This window comes from Oenanthe melanoleuca, chromosome 12 (genome assembly GCF_029582105.1).
Source record: "Oenanthe melanoleuca isolate GR-GAL-2019-014 chromosome 12, OMel1.0, whole genome shotgun sequence".
Taxonomy (NCBI): domain Eukaryota; kingdom Metazoa; phylum Chordata; class Aves; order Passeriformes; family Muscicapidae; genus Oenanthe; species Oenanthe melanoleuca.
The window spans coordinates 17,334,396-17,349,970 of NC_079346.1; the positions used below are offsets into that span (position 1 = coordinate 17,334,396).

Sequence of the window (15,575 nt, forward strand, 5' to 3'; positions counted from 1 at the left end):
CATCCATCCATCCATCCATCATCCATCCATCCATCCATCCATCATCCATCCATCATCCATCCATCATCCATCCATCATCCATCCATCCATCCATCATCCATCCATCATCCATCCATCCATCCATCCATCATCCATCCATCCATCCATCCATCATCCATCATCCATCCATCATCCATCCATCCATCCATCCATCCATCATCCATCCATCCATCCAGCCTTGGTTGATGTTTGCAGACATTTACTGGTTTCCACCTCTGTCCCAGCTGAACACATTTTTATTATCTATTTATAGTTAAATAACTCTCCCTTACAGCTAAAGTGAATAAATTTTTTTTATTTCCATGTCTTGATAGCAATTCCAATCCTTCCCATTCTATTAAATTTATTAAACAGAAAATGATGGTTCTCAATGAGAAAGGATGTTTTAATAAAGTGGTTAATGCTCTAGGTTAACTTTTTTTTTTTCATCGTTTTCTGGGCCAGTGTTTGCTGAGTTTGCATGAGATTATCCACATCAGTGGCTTTGAGGGATTAAATTGAAATAAAATTAAATACTTCCTTGTCTGTCCTTTTGGGTTGTTGACCCATATTGTCACTACCCATATTTGAAGCAGTGTGTTGCCCCAGATTTCATTTCTCTGTTTAGAGGTTACTTTAGAACAGTTAATTAACTTTTAATTGTGTCTTTAGCATTTGTTCTGCCTAAGCACTCAGTTTTTATTCTGCTTGTGAAGGGCAATATTTAGAGTGTTCTGTGGGCAGCATGAAATCAGTGCTGCCTTCAATTAAGTTTTCCTTTGTGTGATGCAATGCTGGGTCAGAAGTTGTCACTTTGCATTTTTAATGGCTTTATTAAACACTGGGTTTAGTTGAGGAATTTTCTAGAGACATTTCTGTTAAATTAAAAACATTTTCCCTTTTTCCTTTTGGTCTTTGGGCAATAATTTGGGTTTTTTAAATAAATCAAATACAATAGAGTTACTTAGTGGATATAACTGGAAGATGAGCCATAGTTTTGGTGATATTGGAGAAAATTGAGTATTTGGAGTGGCTGATCAGAGATTTGCATTTATTTGTGATGCTCATTAAATATCAGTGTAGGCCACTCTACACCCAGCAGTCACTGGTGGTTTTCTACTGTGAAAAGGCAAAAAAAAAAAAAAAAAAAAGAAAAAGAAGTAAAAAAGCTTTTACACACTGTCAGACCTGGAAAAGGAGCCCAGCCCTCCTGATTCCCCAGCCAAGGCACCATTCCCTGTTTGGGTGGCACTCAGCCAGGAACTCAGGAGGTCCTCCTGGAACCCTGCCCTGGCTTTGGCAAAAGTCTATAAAAATGGAGATGTAGTGGGCTTAGAAAAATACAGCAGAATGTGCTTTTTCACACAATGAATGACTAAATGGTGGAACTCGCTGCTGGAGGATGTGGGAGGCTGAAAGTATCAATTAATTCAATTAATTACGGATGGGCCAATTGTGAACTGTTAAACACAAGAGTCCAGATTTAACTTGGGCTGTCCACCCTGCTGGGGCAGTCTCTGTGTCCCTGCTGTAAAATAAAGTGCAAATTAAAGGGAAGCGAATGGCAGCAGGTCAGAAAATTCTTGTTTGAATAGAACTCCCCCAAAGCAGATTCAACCAGAACAACCCCAGCAATCACATGGGTTGGAAAAGACCTTTAAAATCATCGTGTCCAACCATAAACCCACTGCAAACCCCACCAAAGATTGTGTCCAGTCAGGTCCTGAGCTCTCCAAGGACGGTGACTCCACAAGCTCCCTCTGGGTTCTAGGGTTTTCTACTCTCTCCATAAGTTTTTCTTAAATTTAAACGGGATTTGCTGTGTTTCAGTTTGTGCCTCTTGTCCTTCTATCAGCACCTCTGAGGGGACACTGATTCCCTGTCCTTTACTCCCTCCCACCAGGTGTTTATTTATACACATTTATACTCAAGAATCCCAAGTCTTCTCTAACCTGTGCAGTCCCAGCTCCCTCAAACCTCTCAGGTTTTTCAGGATGCAGCAGCCCCTCAGCCATACCTGTAGCCCTGTTAATCTGATAATCTCTGTTCCTGAATTTGTGCCCTTCCTCATCCTCAGCCCAGGAGCTGCTGGTCTTTCTCCAGGGCACACTGCTGGCTCCTGGTCAGCCAGGAGCTTGTTCCCTAGACATTTTTCCAGCAGTGACTTTCTTAAACCACAATTGCTCAAGTTTCTAAAGAGCTTTAAGTGACAGATTTTTTTCCAAAGTGTTTTTGAATATAAAACCTCCTTCACCTTCAACCACGTGGTTGCTGACCACTTAAAAAAAAAAACCCTTAGGAGCAATAATCCCTCTGGGGGGGAGTTTATCTCTTTTGTTTGCAGTTTCTAAGCTTTACCAGCAGCTCCTGTCCTGGTTCCAATCCCAGTTATAGAAGGCACAGAAGGTGCAGGCTGTGGAGAGAGAGCGAGGTGAATTCTGCACTGCTATAGAAACTCCCTTGGTTTGTTAATTTTGGGGATGCAGCTGCCAGTGGCACCACTCCAGCAGCTGGGCAGGCTCCAGCGTGGGGGTGCCCACCCAGGCACTGTGCCAGGGTAGCTGAGAAGGGGAAATCTGTTCCTGCCCTCTGGGCTGCCAAATCCTGCTCTGCTCACCCTCGGGCTGGTGTTGGTGGCAGCTGGGGCTGGGAGCTGTGCTCTGGGGAGTGTTCCAGGGAGGGGACTCAGAGATTTCCTCAATCACCTGCTGGCTGCAGGCTCTGACAGCACAGCTGTGTGAGCAGAAACTGCAGGCAGGAAAAACAGAACTCAGCATCAGTGACATCCTCCCCAACACAGGGATCACAGAATCACAGGGTTGGAATAGATCTTCAAGATCATTGAGTCCAACCCAGCCCTAACCACAACTAAACCACAGCACCAAGTGCCACATTCAATATTCTATTAAACACATCCAGAGATGATGACTCCATCCCCTCCCCAGGCAGACTATTCCAATACTTTATCACCCTTTCAGTAATAAACTTTTTCCTAATATCCAACTGTATTTCCCTTGGCACAGATGAGGCTGTGTCCTCTGGTTCTGTCAGTCCTGCCTGGAGAAAGAGACCAACACCCCTGAGCACAGCCACCTTTCAGGGAGCTGTACAGAGTGATCAGGTCACCCTGAGTGTCCTTTTCTCCAGGATGAACAATCCCAGCTCTCTCAAACCCGGTGAGGAACAACTGAGAGAGGGATCTGATCTGATCTGAGAAAATGGGAATGAAACTTTTACTGCTCCAAACAGCCTTTAATGCTGGAGCTGCTGCTGTAGAAAATGTAAGAACAAACAAACAAGAAAAAAAAAAAAGTATAACCATGAAGGGCACATTTCAGGAGAGCTGTTTCCACCAGTGCTGGTCACATCCTCATCCAGGGAATTAAGTGGAGTTGTTAGAGCTCACTGCAGGATGCAAGCCAGGGGAAAAAAACTGTATTATTGCTGTGCAAAACCAAAGCACTCTCAGCTATCCCTTGACTAAACTGTCCAGCTGAAGGAAGTTGTTTTTATCAGGAGTTATGAGGTGGTGGTTCCATGCCCTAAGTCACAACTGGTGACCTGATGCAGGGATCTGAGCAGGGAACTTCTCTGTCTCTGTCACAATTTATCCAAGGGGACAATCTCTGTATAAGTTTATTTTTCCCTATTTTCTCCAGCTGCCACCTTCAGGGTTCCTTTGGCAGTCAAGGAATTGTTTTGTCCTCTGAGGGATTTCTGGAGGGAACAAAGCTCTAATGAACACAATTAAACTTTGGTGAGACAAACTTTGATTCACTGCTTAGAAAATTTAAATATATTCCTGCAGGCTGTTTTTTTTATTTAGATGAGTATTTATAGCATAGATTTGATTATGCCAACCCAGCTCAATTTTAAGGTCTTTATAAGGTAGGAAATGAGATTTTTTTTATATTATTTTTACTCTGCTTATTGTGTCCTCAAACCCATAATTTGTCAAATGCTACATTAGATTTGTAGAATATATTTATATATTAACCCTTCACATGTTTAAATTAGCTTAAGAACTATTTCTGCAAGCAAAAGAAGCTGACAAAGCAATCTTTCAGTTGCATTTCTTGTTTTCATGAATCCCAATTCTGCAAAATCTAGCAAGGTAAAATCCAGGCTCCTGGAAATTGATGGGAAAATTTCCTGTGATTTTTGTCCCCTAACACTGCAGAAGCTTCAGCTATTTGAAATGCAAAAATGCAAAACTTTTAAGCATTAGACTTAGGCTGCTTTCAATAACAGGAAGAATTTAAGATCAGACTCTCCTCATGCTGCTATAAGTCTGTTTTCTTCTGTTTTGAGCTGTTCCTTCTAGATGCTTTGTTAGGAATTCAGTTTATAGTTTATAAGTATTTTCCAGGTGGCTTAAAAAGAATCCTTGAGAATTAATATTTTAAAATAAATTCCTATTTCACCTAATGTTATATAACCCAAGTATATCTTCCTCTTCATTTCTGAGTGAAATCTTTGAATAATGATCATAACCAAAACATTTCCTCTCTGGAAATATTTCAAATATCAGTGCTGAATGTTGTGTTTGGCACCTCCAGTGTTCCTCAGGTGAAGGAGACATTTAAAGAGAGTAAGAGGAGTTAACAAAAAAGCCACTGAAGAAGGGATTTTGTCACTGGGATATTACAACTGAGCAGATCTGTCATAAAAATTGGATATTTTGCAGTGATCAGCCCAGTGAGAGGAGATGGGACACCACTGCCTCTGCAAAATCTCCTGTGCCCCCCTGAAAACCTAAAAACCAAACCCACCCCAGAGCCCTGCTTTCTGCCAGATGTAACACAAACAGAATATTTGAAGAAAAAAACATCTTAAACCCATCAGAGCAGTGCAGAAGTGACTCAGGGTCACCTCTCCCACCAATGCCTCAGCTGAATTAAATGTAAATATTTTGAAACCCCTGTGAGTGCATTCTGGTGGGTGTGGGAGCTGCCAGATCTCTCATCCTGAGAGCACTTGGTAGTGTTTCAGCAAAGTGGAACTCTAATCAACACCCTCATTTTACAAATTAGTCGACTGCACTTCCTGCATTTATTTTTTAAAAATTGATCATCTTTATTTATCATTTATAGGAAATGACATTAACAGGCTTCTGTCTGTGGGACACTGAAAATATATACATGGAAATACATGGAATATGAAAAGACAAGGAAAAGCAATGGTTATTCTTTTTGCTTTTCCATATCATACACAAAATGACAATAAAATTATTTAATTTCTAAATGCCTGAAGTTTGTTATAGTGAAAAAGCAGGAGAAGGCAAAAATTTTGATGCTTTTAAAGCAAGAGGGCTTTCCAGCACACTGGACCTTGGGGATGCTCAGCAGTCAGGGATTTTACCTTCCCAGAGGATGGGATGATTTTTGATTCCCAAGAATATCCCAGAACAACAATGCAGAGCATCATCCTGACCTGAACTTTGCACTTAAAAGAAATGAATAAGTGACAAAAAAAGGTGCTGCTCCCAAGAAATACTGGAATTTAATAATGTTTTGCCTCTTATTAATACCTTTTAAAACAAGATATTGTGATTAAATAGCAATACCTTTCCAAAAATATTTCCAGCTTGCCAGTTTCCCAAAGTTAAGTGCTGAAGACAATTTTTGTTTCCTATCACTCAGACACAAAATTGTTCCAGATACTTTTTTTTTTTCCCCTGCAAAACCATGTTATCATAAGGATATAAATGATTTTATATGAATAATATCTCTGGGATATTCTGTGTACTTTATACTGCCAGGTATCTCCTGATATGCTCCAGAACTAAATGAATGGAAAGCTGATACATATTTCAAGGGGTTTGAATCCTGCCCTCAGAAAATGCTGACAGGAAAGTGAATTCAAAGCCTCTGGATTTCCCTGTCTCCTGGTGTGCCAGGAGTGAGGTAACTTTGAGGATGAAAACAGAAAAACCAGAATCAAAGAGAACCACAGGCTGCTGGGAACCAGGGAAAAGCAGCCTTGAAGCCTTGCTGTAAAGGACAAGAAATTATATCAATGATTTTGCACCTGCAGGGTGTGTGAGAGCCCTGTGAGTGCCTGGTGATGTTTTGCACAGAGCATGTTTTCAGAGAGGTGTTGCTTTCTTGGACCAATGAATCTTTTCTATTCTGTTTGCACAAACTGCCCTATATCAGTGCAGTGCTTCTTTAAATAAAGCTCTCTCTCTGTGGCTCCTCCATCACACCAGGAACTCTGTTGCATTTTCCTTTTTGCCACTCACCTATAGCCTAAAATGCAACAGAAAGGGGTATTTGGATAAGGTTTGTTTTGTTTTTTGTTGTTTTTGTTGGGTTTTTTTTTAACCTATGCACAATCACAGAGTGGTTTGGGTTGGAAAGGATCTTACAGATCACCCAGTGCCACCCCTGCCATGCAGGGACCCCTCCCACTGTCCCAGGCTGCTCCAGCCCCAGTGTCCAGCCTGGCCTTGGGCAGTGCTGGGGATCCAGGGGCAGCCACAGCTGCTCTGGGAGCCTGTGCCAGGATTTTCTGCCCCCTCCTCTCTGTGAACACCCTCCTGATTTACTCAGGGATGAACATCTGCACCTTGTGGCTGCTCCTCTTGGAACCACAAGGCAACCAAGATACCCCTAAACTTTGCATTAAGCAGTGTAGGAATATTTTACTCATGAAAAACAACGAGAGGGAGGAAAATAATTTCTCCTGCAGGTCCCTGAAGGATCCTCAGCCTGCTTTGCTCCATCCTTTTGGTTTTCCACACTGGATGCTGCCACAGGAACATGCAACTGGTGTGGCTCCAGTATGGAGGAAGGTCCTGTCCCATTTTAACTGGGTGGTGCTTGGCTGGAAGCAGCCCCTGGGAAATTAGCATTTCAATAGCTGTAAAGTGATCCCAGCTATAGTGCTGGCCTCCAAAGGCACCAGTGAATAAACAAAACTGAGTATTTAGGTCCTTCTTCTCCCAAGTTTCCATTCTCCCAATGAATTTACTGTATTCAGCCCTCTGGAAGTGACATTAGCAGAAGGTGGCAGAGAGACTGCCTAGCAACCCACAGAAATCCCAAAGAGAGGTGGAAAGGAAGTGATTTTCATGTAATTATTCACCCCTACAAAAGCTGCTGTCAGGTAGACACTAGCAACATAGCTGTTTTATTCTTCCCCTAACCTACTTTGAATCTTTTGAGAATCACTGCCATTAAAGAGAGGGAAAAAGAGCTTAATTCAGCCATTTTCTGCCTGGCCGTTTAAGTGGTGTTTTCCTGCTCTAATGAAGGCTCTGCTTTCAGAAGCTGTGTTGTTTAGAAAGCCCTGGGTAGTAAACTTCAGCCACAAACTCACTCCTGCATCCAAAAAGCACCATTTTTGTTGCTGCTTCCCCACAATGCACAGTTCATATTTTGTTTGGGTTTACTTCCCCATTTAATGGCTTTTCCCACTGAGATAAATCTATTTTTTTTTTTTTTTTTTTTTTCAAGAAGGCATTTGGGGACAGGGGGCAGGGGCTAAAAAGCTCATTTATTTTAGGTAACATGGTTGGTGCCAGGCTGCTTGGACCCAGTGGGATTTTTCCTTTATTTTTCTTCAGCCAAGCACCCCAGCTTTGCCCTCAGCCACAACTCCTTGGAGCTGAGGCTGCTTGGAGATAACTGAGGGATATTTTTGTGCTCTTCTTGCCATCTGGAGGAGCCTGGAGGAGCTGAGCTTCACTTGGCCAGCACCACACCAAACACTTTCACATCAATGGCTGTCACAAGAGCTGCCACTTCAAGCAGCCCCAGGCACATCTTCAGTGCATAGTCTGATTTATATCCTTATTTTTCTACATTCACACTCCTAGCAGAGGTTCAATAAGTGCAGAGAGGATAAAAGGCAATGAAAGCTGACTTTTAAAGGGATATATTCATTGGAGAATAAATATATCAGAAGTAAGTTGTATCACAGATTGTATTTGTTGAGGCAGCGACATCCAGAGTCGTTTATTGTGAAAAACATCCTAAAAAAACCCTCAGAGCTTTAACCTGTGTCTGTAGCTAAAGTAATATTCTGCTTTAAAATTGTATTGTAACAGTCTGTTTTACTCTCTGGGTATTCCAAGAGGAAAACTGTATTTTCATACTCAGCAAAAAGGTTTTATTGGGACCCCAGGGTTTAACTGGTTTAATTTCATGAAACAACTCCTTTTAAATATCTTTTAAATTAGCTCTGTTTAGAAGATTTGTAGTTTTCTGGTTTTTTAAAAACTAAACATATACCAAGACTATTTTATAGCCAAATAAATTCTCATATTTGACTATTTTTTAGTCAAATATGAAAAACTATACAAGGACAACGACTGTGCTGACAGTGTGGAAAAATGAAGATAATGAAGTTTGTTTGATTGTGCCTGCAGGATCGATATGGATGAGACACAATCAGTGTTCTGCTAGTCAGGGAACAGCAGGGAATGGATTTATTCCCTCTGAACGTCTGCATCCTCCAAGTGTTTGGGTTGTTTTGCAAATAGAACAGAACCTTGACCTCTGAATTCTGTATTTTTGGCAGCTGCACAGCCCAGACGCTCAGCTGATTCCTGTGCTTGCTGCTATTTAAGAAAAAATCTGCCTTGATTGCAAGAGAGTGACTGGAGAGTGAATGCAAACTGGCTCATTTGGTTTTTCCTGCCTCTGCAGAGGGAATTGAGAATGGTGCTGTGCAGAATCTGAAGGTTCTGCACCTTCCTGCTCAGTGTCTGGGCAGATGTGGTGCCTCAGCCTCTTCTCCATCCCCTCCACCAAGCACTGAAAATACCCAAATTTCATCTCTGCCTGCCCTCCTGGGGGGTGCCATGTGAATATAGAACATTTTCCAGCTGGAGGAACATGGGAAGTGTTAAAGGAAGCAGCCAGGTGTGGATCTGTTGCCTCCATCCCAGTGTGTGCTGCCTGTTTCTCATCCCATGCTCATCCCACACCAGGCCCAGCAGAGGCTGAATGTTCTTTATAATCAAACAGCCAGGAAAAAATCACTTTATTGGGATAGGATCAGAGGTAAAATGCTCAGTCCTCCATTCCTACCTTTTTTAGCATTTTTCCTGGAAATACATTTATATATATATACATAAAGATGGGACTTGAGCAGAGGAGTGTAATAAAATGAAATTTAGGGAATGATTCTTTTTGTTGCACACTACAGCAGAATAATTCTTACTTCCCTGGTGTCACCAAGAGTTCATCTTGGGGATAAAATTGTCCTTTATTACAGAGACCTGGGATCTAAGACTGGAAAAAGGAGTGTTGTAAATGGAAAATATTAAAGCTCACTAGGTGGGGGACTCTGCAAGGTCAGAACTCCCTGGTGGAATCTGTTTATCCGTGTGAGTGGACCCTGAATTTTTGGGAAGGTTCACAGCAGGAGCACCTCATGTTTTTTGTGGGATGAAAATGGAAATTTTTTTCTCCTGGTTTCCAATCCCAGCTCCTCCCAGTCTGGTGTTCCAGCTGGGCACTGAAGGCAGCTTGAATCAGCCACTGATAGAAAAGAACTTCCCAGGATATTAGGGATGAAAGCACAGGGTGAAATTGGGACTGTGGCTTCTTCCCAAAGCTAGCAGAAACTGCGTTTTTAATTTTTTTTTTTCAGCATTTTTTCTGGGGGTTTCCTACAGTTTATGTCAGAAATTATTCTGAGCTTTTCCAGCAGTGCTTGGAGTTCACTCCCTGAACCTCTCCCACCCCATCCAGAGGAGAGGAAGGAATTTTTCCCCTTTGTTAGGGGGAGGTCTGGCAGGTACTTTTGAAATGCTTTGATTCCCCAAAAGCTTCTATTAGTGCTTGTTAATTAAACCTGCTGCTAATTGCCCCATGTCTGATGGGATCACTCTTCAATACCTCAAAGTCAAGACCTCACATTTTGATATTTTCCTACAGTCCTGTCACACCCAAAGCTATCTGGCAACAGGTTGTTTTGTTCAGGCATTTGTGATAAAATTCTGCAATTATTCTATGCCCTAACCTTGAAATTTCATTTATTATCTCCTGACAGCCACGGCTTTATTTTTAAAATTCTAATTTGAAGCTGAAGGTAAGCTGCTTTTTAAAATACAAACAACTGCTGAGATTCATCAAAAAGTAATGAATAATTTAAGTTAAAAGAAGATCTGGAGTCATTGCTCGTTCTCTGATAACAAAATGGGAAATAAATGACTGTCAGCATTTGGAACATCATGTTTTAAAGAGCAAGCAGAGGTTTAAACTGGTCTGTGAGCTCTAACACATTCTCAGGCAGTATTTTATGATGGGACTGTCATTATCACTGTGGAATTAAGGATGCTTTGGGCTTTGGTGTTCAACATCACTGTTAAGAATGAGGAAAAAAAAAAAAGAAGTGTGTATTTATGATGTTACACCCTTGGGATGCAGATTCCAGCCAGAGTTTGGGCTTCAGTGTGAAATTGATGCCTTTGATTTTGACAGGAATTCTCAAGGAAGCCAACAGAGCTGTGTGGGCTGTAGGAAAGGCCAGGGACACACAGAAAACCAATATATTCATTTTATTTACTGGGAGAATCCTCCTGGAGCTCCCTTGCTCCTGTTTATTTGGAGACACATAAATCTCCCTCAGCTCAGCCTTTACACTGGAACCCCAGATGTCACCTGAGCAGTGTCACAAGGACCTGGTGCCCTGAGAAAGCTGTGAAATGGAATTTAGAACGCTGCCAAAAGAGAAGGAGGGACCTGTGAGCTGCTTTACCCACAGCAGAGAAGCTGCACATCAGCCCTGGGCTGTAGAATGACCCTTCTCAATTTTCCTTTTTTAAAAAAAGCCCTGAAAATAGCTGCCTGATTTTCACATGTTGCCCAGACATGGAACAATTTTACACAAAATTTTATTTTTTACACAACTACAAAGAAAAATTTGAGTTATTTGGTTATTTGTCATGGGGGAAGTGCCAGTTAGAGTGTCCTGGGAGATGCTTCCTGCATCCACAGAAAGATTCCATAACAGCTGTACTATATCTTCTTCCAAATTTATCCAGAGAGCACAGAAAGTAAAGGGAAGGTGCAAGGTTAGAGCAGCCCATGGAATTTGGGATTTTCCTTCAGGTGAGCAGCATTATTTTATATTTTATGGAAATAATCAACATCAGCACATCCCACAGGCTGTCCCCAAGGTCTCTGCTTTGTTCAGGCACTGAGCTCATCTCAGGACAGTTATGCAAAATCTTGTTTTATCCCTCTCACTCCTTCCTTAGCCCTCTAAATTCACTGCCTATGGCTTGATCATCACCAAAAAAAATAGCTTTGCAAAGGGACTTATATATGTGCTTCAGACACCTCATTTTTTTTTTTATTTTCAGTGTATGATATGGCCCTATCTTATGACAGAAAGACATTTATATTGAGACTAAAATTGAGGGGCTGTCACTCTTCTGGGGATCTTCAATTTGAGGTTGATTTGTGGGTTTTTTAGTTGTTCAAGAAACGACTTTAATTTACTTCATCTGCAGCAGTGAGTGCTCTGTAACTTTGTCCTTTCCTTTGGGCACCCATTAGGGGACAGCCAAGTCAAGGAACATATGAGAAAAGGTTGCCTGAAGTGATTTATGGACATAACATCCCATAGAAACTTTATGGCAGGGACATGAAAAGAACCCAATTCTCCAGAGCAGGGCTGTGTTGTCTGCACTACAGCACATCCCCCTTCTTTCTTCCTGGCCACAAAGGAGGCCAGGGATCCTCCAGACAGCAGCATCCTGTGCTTGGCCAGCTCAATTCATCTCCCTGGGCAGACAAAACCCCCCTGGAAATGGAGATTGAGTCCCAGACCTGCCACAGGAAGGCCAAGTTGAGGTTACCCAGGCAGATTAAAAAGGGGGCACTGCCAGATTTGAGAGCTGGATGTTGCAGAGCAGCTCTTTCTGGTCTTAGTAGAAAATGCTCCTGTTTATTGTTTTGTAAGGTTCTGTCCTTTGAAATTGTGATTTTTCAGATATTAGGGTTAGTTATCAAAATATTTGTGCTCCAATTTTAATTTTGTTTCAGCATGGAAACTTTTTATGTGAGATGAAAAAAACTAAAATAGTCTAGCTCCATCCTTTAAGGTAGGAGCTGATAAAACAGTTCCAATCCCAAGTTTTTTATGCTAAATTGAATTAATTATCACTGACCTAAGGGTTTTCAAGCTCCAAAGTTCACAAAGCACCAAGAGGGGTTCTCAGGTGCAGCTCCTTTCCTCTGGATTTATGGCAGAAAAGGATTGAGCTGTGTCACCTTTCAGACAAATGTCCTCTTCTGTCCCAGCTGCTGGCCCAGGTTTGCTCTGTGTCCCTGCCCTTCAGAATGTCATTGTTCTGCCTGGAAAGGGGAACAGCTTCTGGTTTAAGGCAGACTCAGCACTCTCAGAAATATCCCAGAATGGTTTTGTGCCATGAGCCGGGTGGGTGGCACCTGGATTGCCCCTGGATTTGGGATTGGTGTTTTTAAGAGCCCATGACAACATTCCCTGAGGAGCCCTTTGTGAATGCCCAGGGGTATAAATAAATAAGGAATAATAAACAATTGGAGACCTCACCAAATTCTCAGCCACGACCTGAGTGCTGCACAATGTCAGATGGTCCCTGGCTGATGGGCAGGGAGATGGAGAACTGATCTGAAATGTCACCTTCAAGGCTTTAAAGTGTTGCTGTGCCAGGCAATATACACCAGGGTTAGTCCAGCTCTGGTGGTTTTTCAGCCACAGAAAATCTACCTGTGGTTTCTAAATTTATCTTCCTTGTTTGCCACTTTGATGATCACTTTTTGCCAGTTTAGAAACCCAAACAGGTTAAATGTCACATGTCCTCTGAGTATACAACCCAAAAGAAGCTATAGAGATTTTATTATTCCATCCAAAAAATAAAATTGCTTCTCCACTCCTAGTTAAACATCAGCCCTAAGTACTGAGGGAATTTCTAGACTGATGTCATAGAGTGCAACAAAACCACTCCTCAGTCTGGTTCCAGTTTTACAGAGTGTGTGAATGTTTTCTTGCAGATGTTTCTCATGGAGTGTTTGCCACTTTTTAGGCTGAATCCCTGTGGGATGTGACAGTCTTTGTTTCCTTTGAAGGAAATAGCATCACTTGTGGCCAGAGTTTGATCTGCTTTTCTCTCTGGGCACAGGAGCTCCAGAGGGATGTGCTCTCTGCCCCTCTGCTCCAGCAGCTCTGGAGCTGCTCCCTTCTGTCACTGTTGGGGTGAAAAACACACAAAATAATATCATATACAAAATAATATAATATACAAAATAATATAATATACAAAATAATATAATACACAAAATAATATCATATACAAAATAATATCATATACAAAAGGACACACCACATTTCAGAAGGCTAATTTCTGCTTATTACAACAGCAGGCTGTCTTTTATTCCACTTTATTCATTGGTTACAACAGATCAACATAACAAAGCCACCAATGGCCACCACTGTTTTTCATAAAACTTTTCTAAAAATACTTTTCCCAGCTGCAGGTTTCTTCTTGTAGGTTTCTCCTTGCTTATCCCTCTTCTCTTCTCTCTCTTCTCTTCTCTTCTCTTCTCTTCTCTTCTCTTCTCTTCTCTTCTCTTCTCTTCTCTTCTCTTCTCTTCTCTTCTCTTCTCTTCTCTTCTCTTCTCTTCTCTTCTCTTCTCTTCTCTTCTCTTCTCTTCTCTTCTCTTCTCTTCTCTTCTCTTCTCTTCTCACAAACACATCCCCTCTGTGTGTTTAGGGGATTTGATGGCTGTTTTTAGCCCTGAAATCCCTCCCTGTGTTCCCTCTTCCCTGGCTCCAGCTCCAGCAGGGAGTGGCTGCACAGCCACTGCCCCTGATTGCCACCCAGGCTTTGGTGGTTTGGTTGCTCTGCTTTAACAAAGGGCTCAAGGAGATCATTTATCCAGGAAAACAGGAGCAGGATTTGGGTGGGTTGCAGCTGTGTGGGTTTGGGCTCTCCATATCACTCCCATCCCAAAACCAGAACTTCCAGGGGTACCTCAGCTCCAGTGGGAGCACACCCACCCTGCTCAAGTCAAAGAAATTGCTTTCTTACAGTACTTTAAAGTAAAATGAACCTGCTCATTAATGTTCTGAGCTTGCTCTGAGGAGGAGAATCTCACTGTGTTAACTCACATTTCCTTTTCTCTGATTTAAGATTGTTTGCATCACTTTAGGATATAAATGTTCCCACAATGGCATTACAAAGCTACTGACTCATTAACTCTCCAGAACTTTACCTTGTTGATTGTACAGTGACCAGAACTGTCACTTTGTGCCTGTTGGAGCCATTAAATTTTGCTAAAAAGAACCTTTCCCTGGATAAATTATCCCTTTTTCCCCCAGCTTAATTTATGTATTATCCAGGAATGGCACATGTTGTATTATCTAGGAATGGCACATTTTGTCTTTAGAACATTTCTTCACACTAAATTTTTAAGTTTGAATAAATAACTGAATAAATAAGTGCAGGTGATTCTATTTAGGCTGCAATTACTAAAACTATCTAAAAGCAATTAATGAATTTAATAAGTGAGGTTCTTCTCTAAAAATTCTGTCTGCCTTTCTGCTTTAGGCTGGGCCTGTAGAGACCAGCTGGGATGGGGAGGGGGAATTTCCCTCTCAGCACATTTTTTTTTTTTTTTTTTTTTTTTTTTTTTAAGGTTGTTATTTGTAAAAGCTTTGCCAGACCCTCTTCACCTGCAGAGCTGCCCAGGATTTTTCAGGAGGGTGATTTCTGCTGGCTGCTTTTCTGAAGCTCTCCCTGTTCTCTGTCTCCAGGTGTGGGTGGATGCTGGCACACAGATTTTTTTCTCCTATGCCATCTGCTTGGGGTGCCTGACAGCCCTGGGGAGCTACAACAACTACAACAACAACTGCTACAGGTAACACCTCCCACGCTGGAATCCTGCTCTTGGCCTGAAATTTGGGATCACTTTCCCTTTTTCCACGGATAACCATAAGCACACACACACACACACGGTTTTGTAGGGCAGAGATCTGTAATATTTCTTGGAATTTTGCTCCAAAACGTGCTGTTTTCATCCCTCTTGGTCAAATCTGAGCCTCCCACAACCCCTCAGTACACACAGAATTACAAATTTCATGTAATAATACATTATTTCACATAGTTATAATTGAATGTGTGTGCATTACTTAAGCAGGTTTTTAAGAAGTACCACTAAAAACTGTCATTAAAAATCACCTCAGTTTGGTCTTTTTCCCCAAATTTTGGGGAAGTTTGCAGACCCCAATCCCAGAGGGAATGGGGAGCATTTCATGGCTTATCTCCATATTCCCAAGGAGGAATTGCCAATGACTTCAGGAGGTTTTAATCTCTCCTGAGCCAATGCCCAAAGGATATAATTTGCACAAAATCCTCGTTCCAAGTCACTGGCATGGGCAGCAATAGGAGCACTACTCTCTTCTTCTGGAATCCATGGTCATTAAATTAATTTTCCCTACAAAGACAGTTTGGTTGTAGTGGCTCCATTAAAATTTCCAGACAGAGAATTAAAATTTCATTTTTCTATAAGGCAATAGCACAGCCCAAAAGTGAAGGAACCCCAAACCCTTCAAAT

The 15,575-nt window shown here is 41.8% G+C and overlaps 1 protein-coding gene across 3 annotated transcripts in view; it reads left to right on the plus strand.

Annotated features, from left to right (window-relative positions):
- SLC6A11 (solute carrier family 6 member 11) overlaps positions 1–15,575 on the plus strand; it is a 90,483-nt gene that overhangs the window by 56,482 nt on the left and 18,426 nt on the right. For all 3 annotated transcript variants that reach the window (XM_056501533.1, XM_056501532.1, XM_056501531.1), the window contains exon 8: positions 14,776–14,879. In XM_056501533.1, the coding sequence (XP_056357508.1) occupies positions 14,776–14,879 (104 nt within the window). The remainder of the gene's footprint in view (positions 1–14,775; positions 14,880–15,575) is intronic.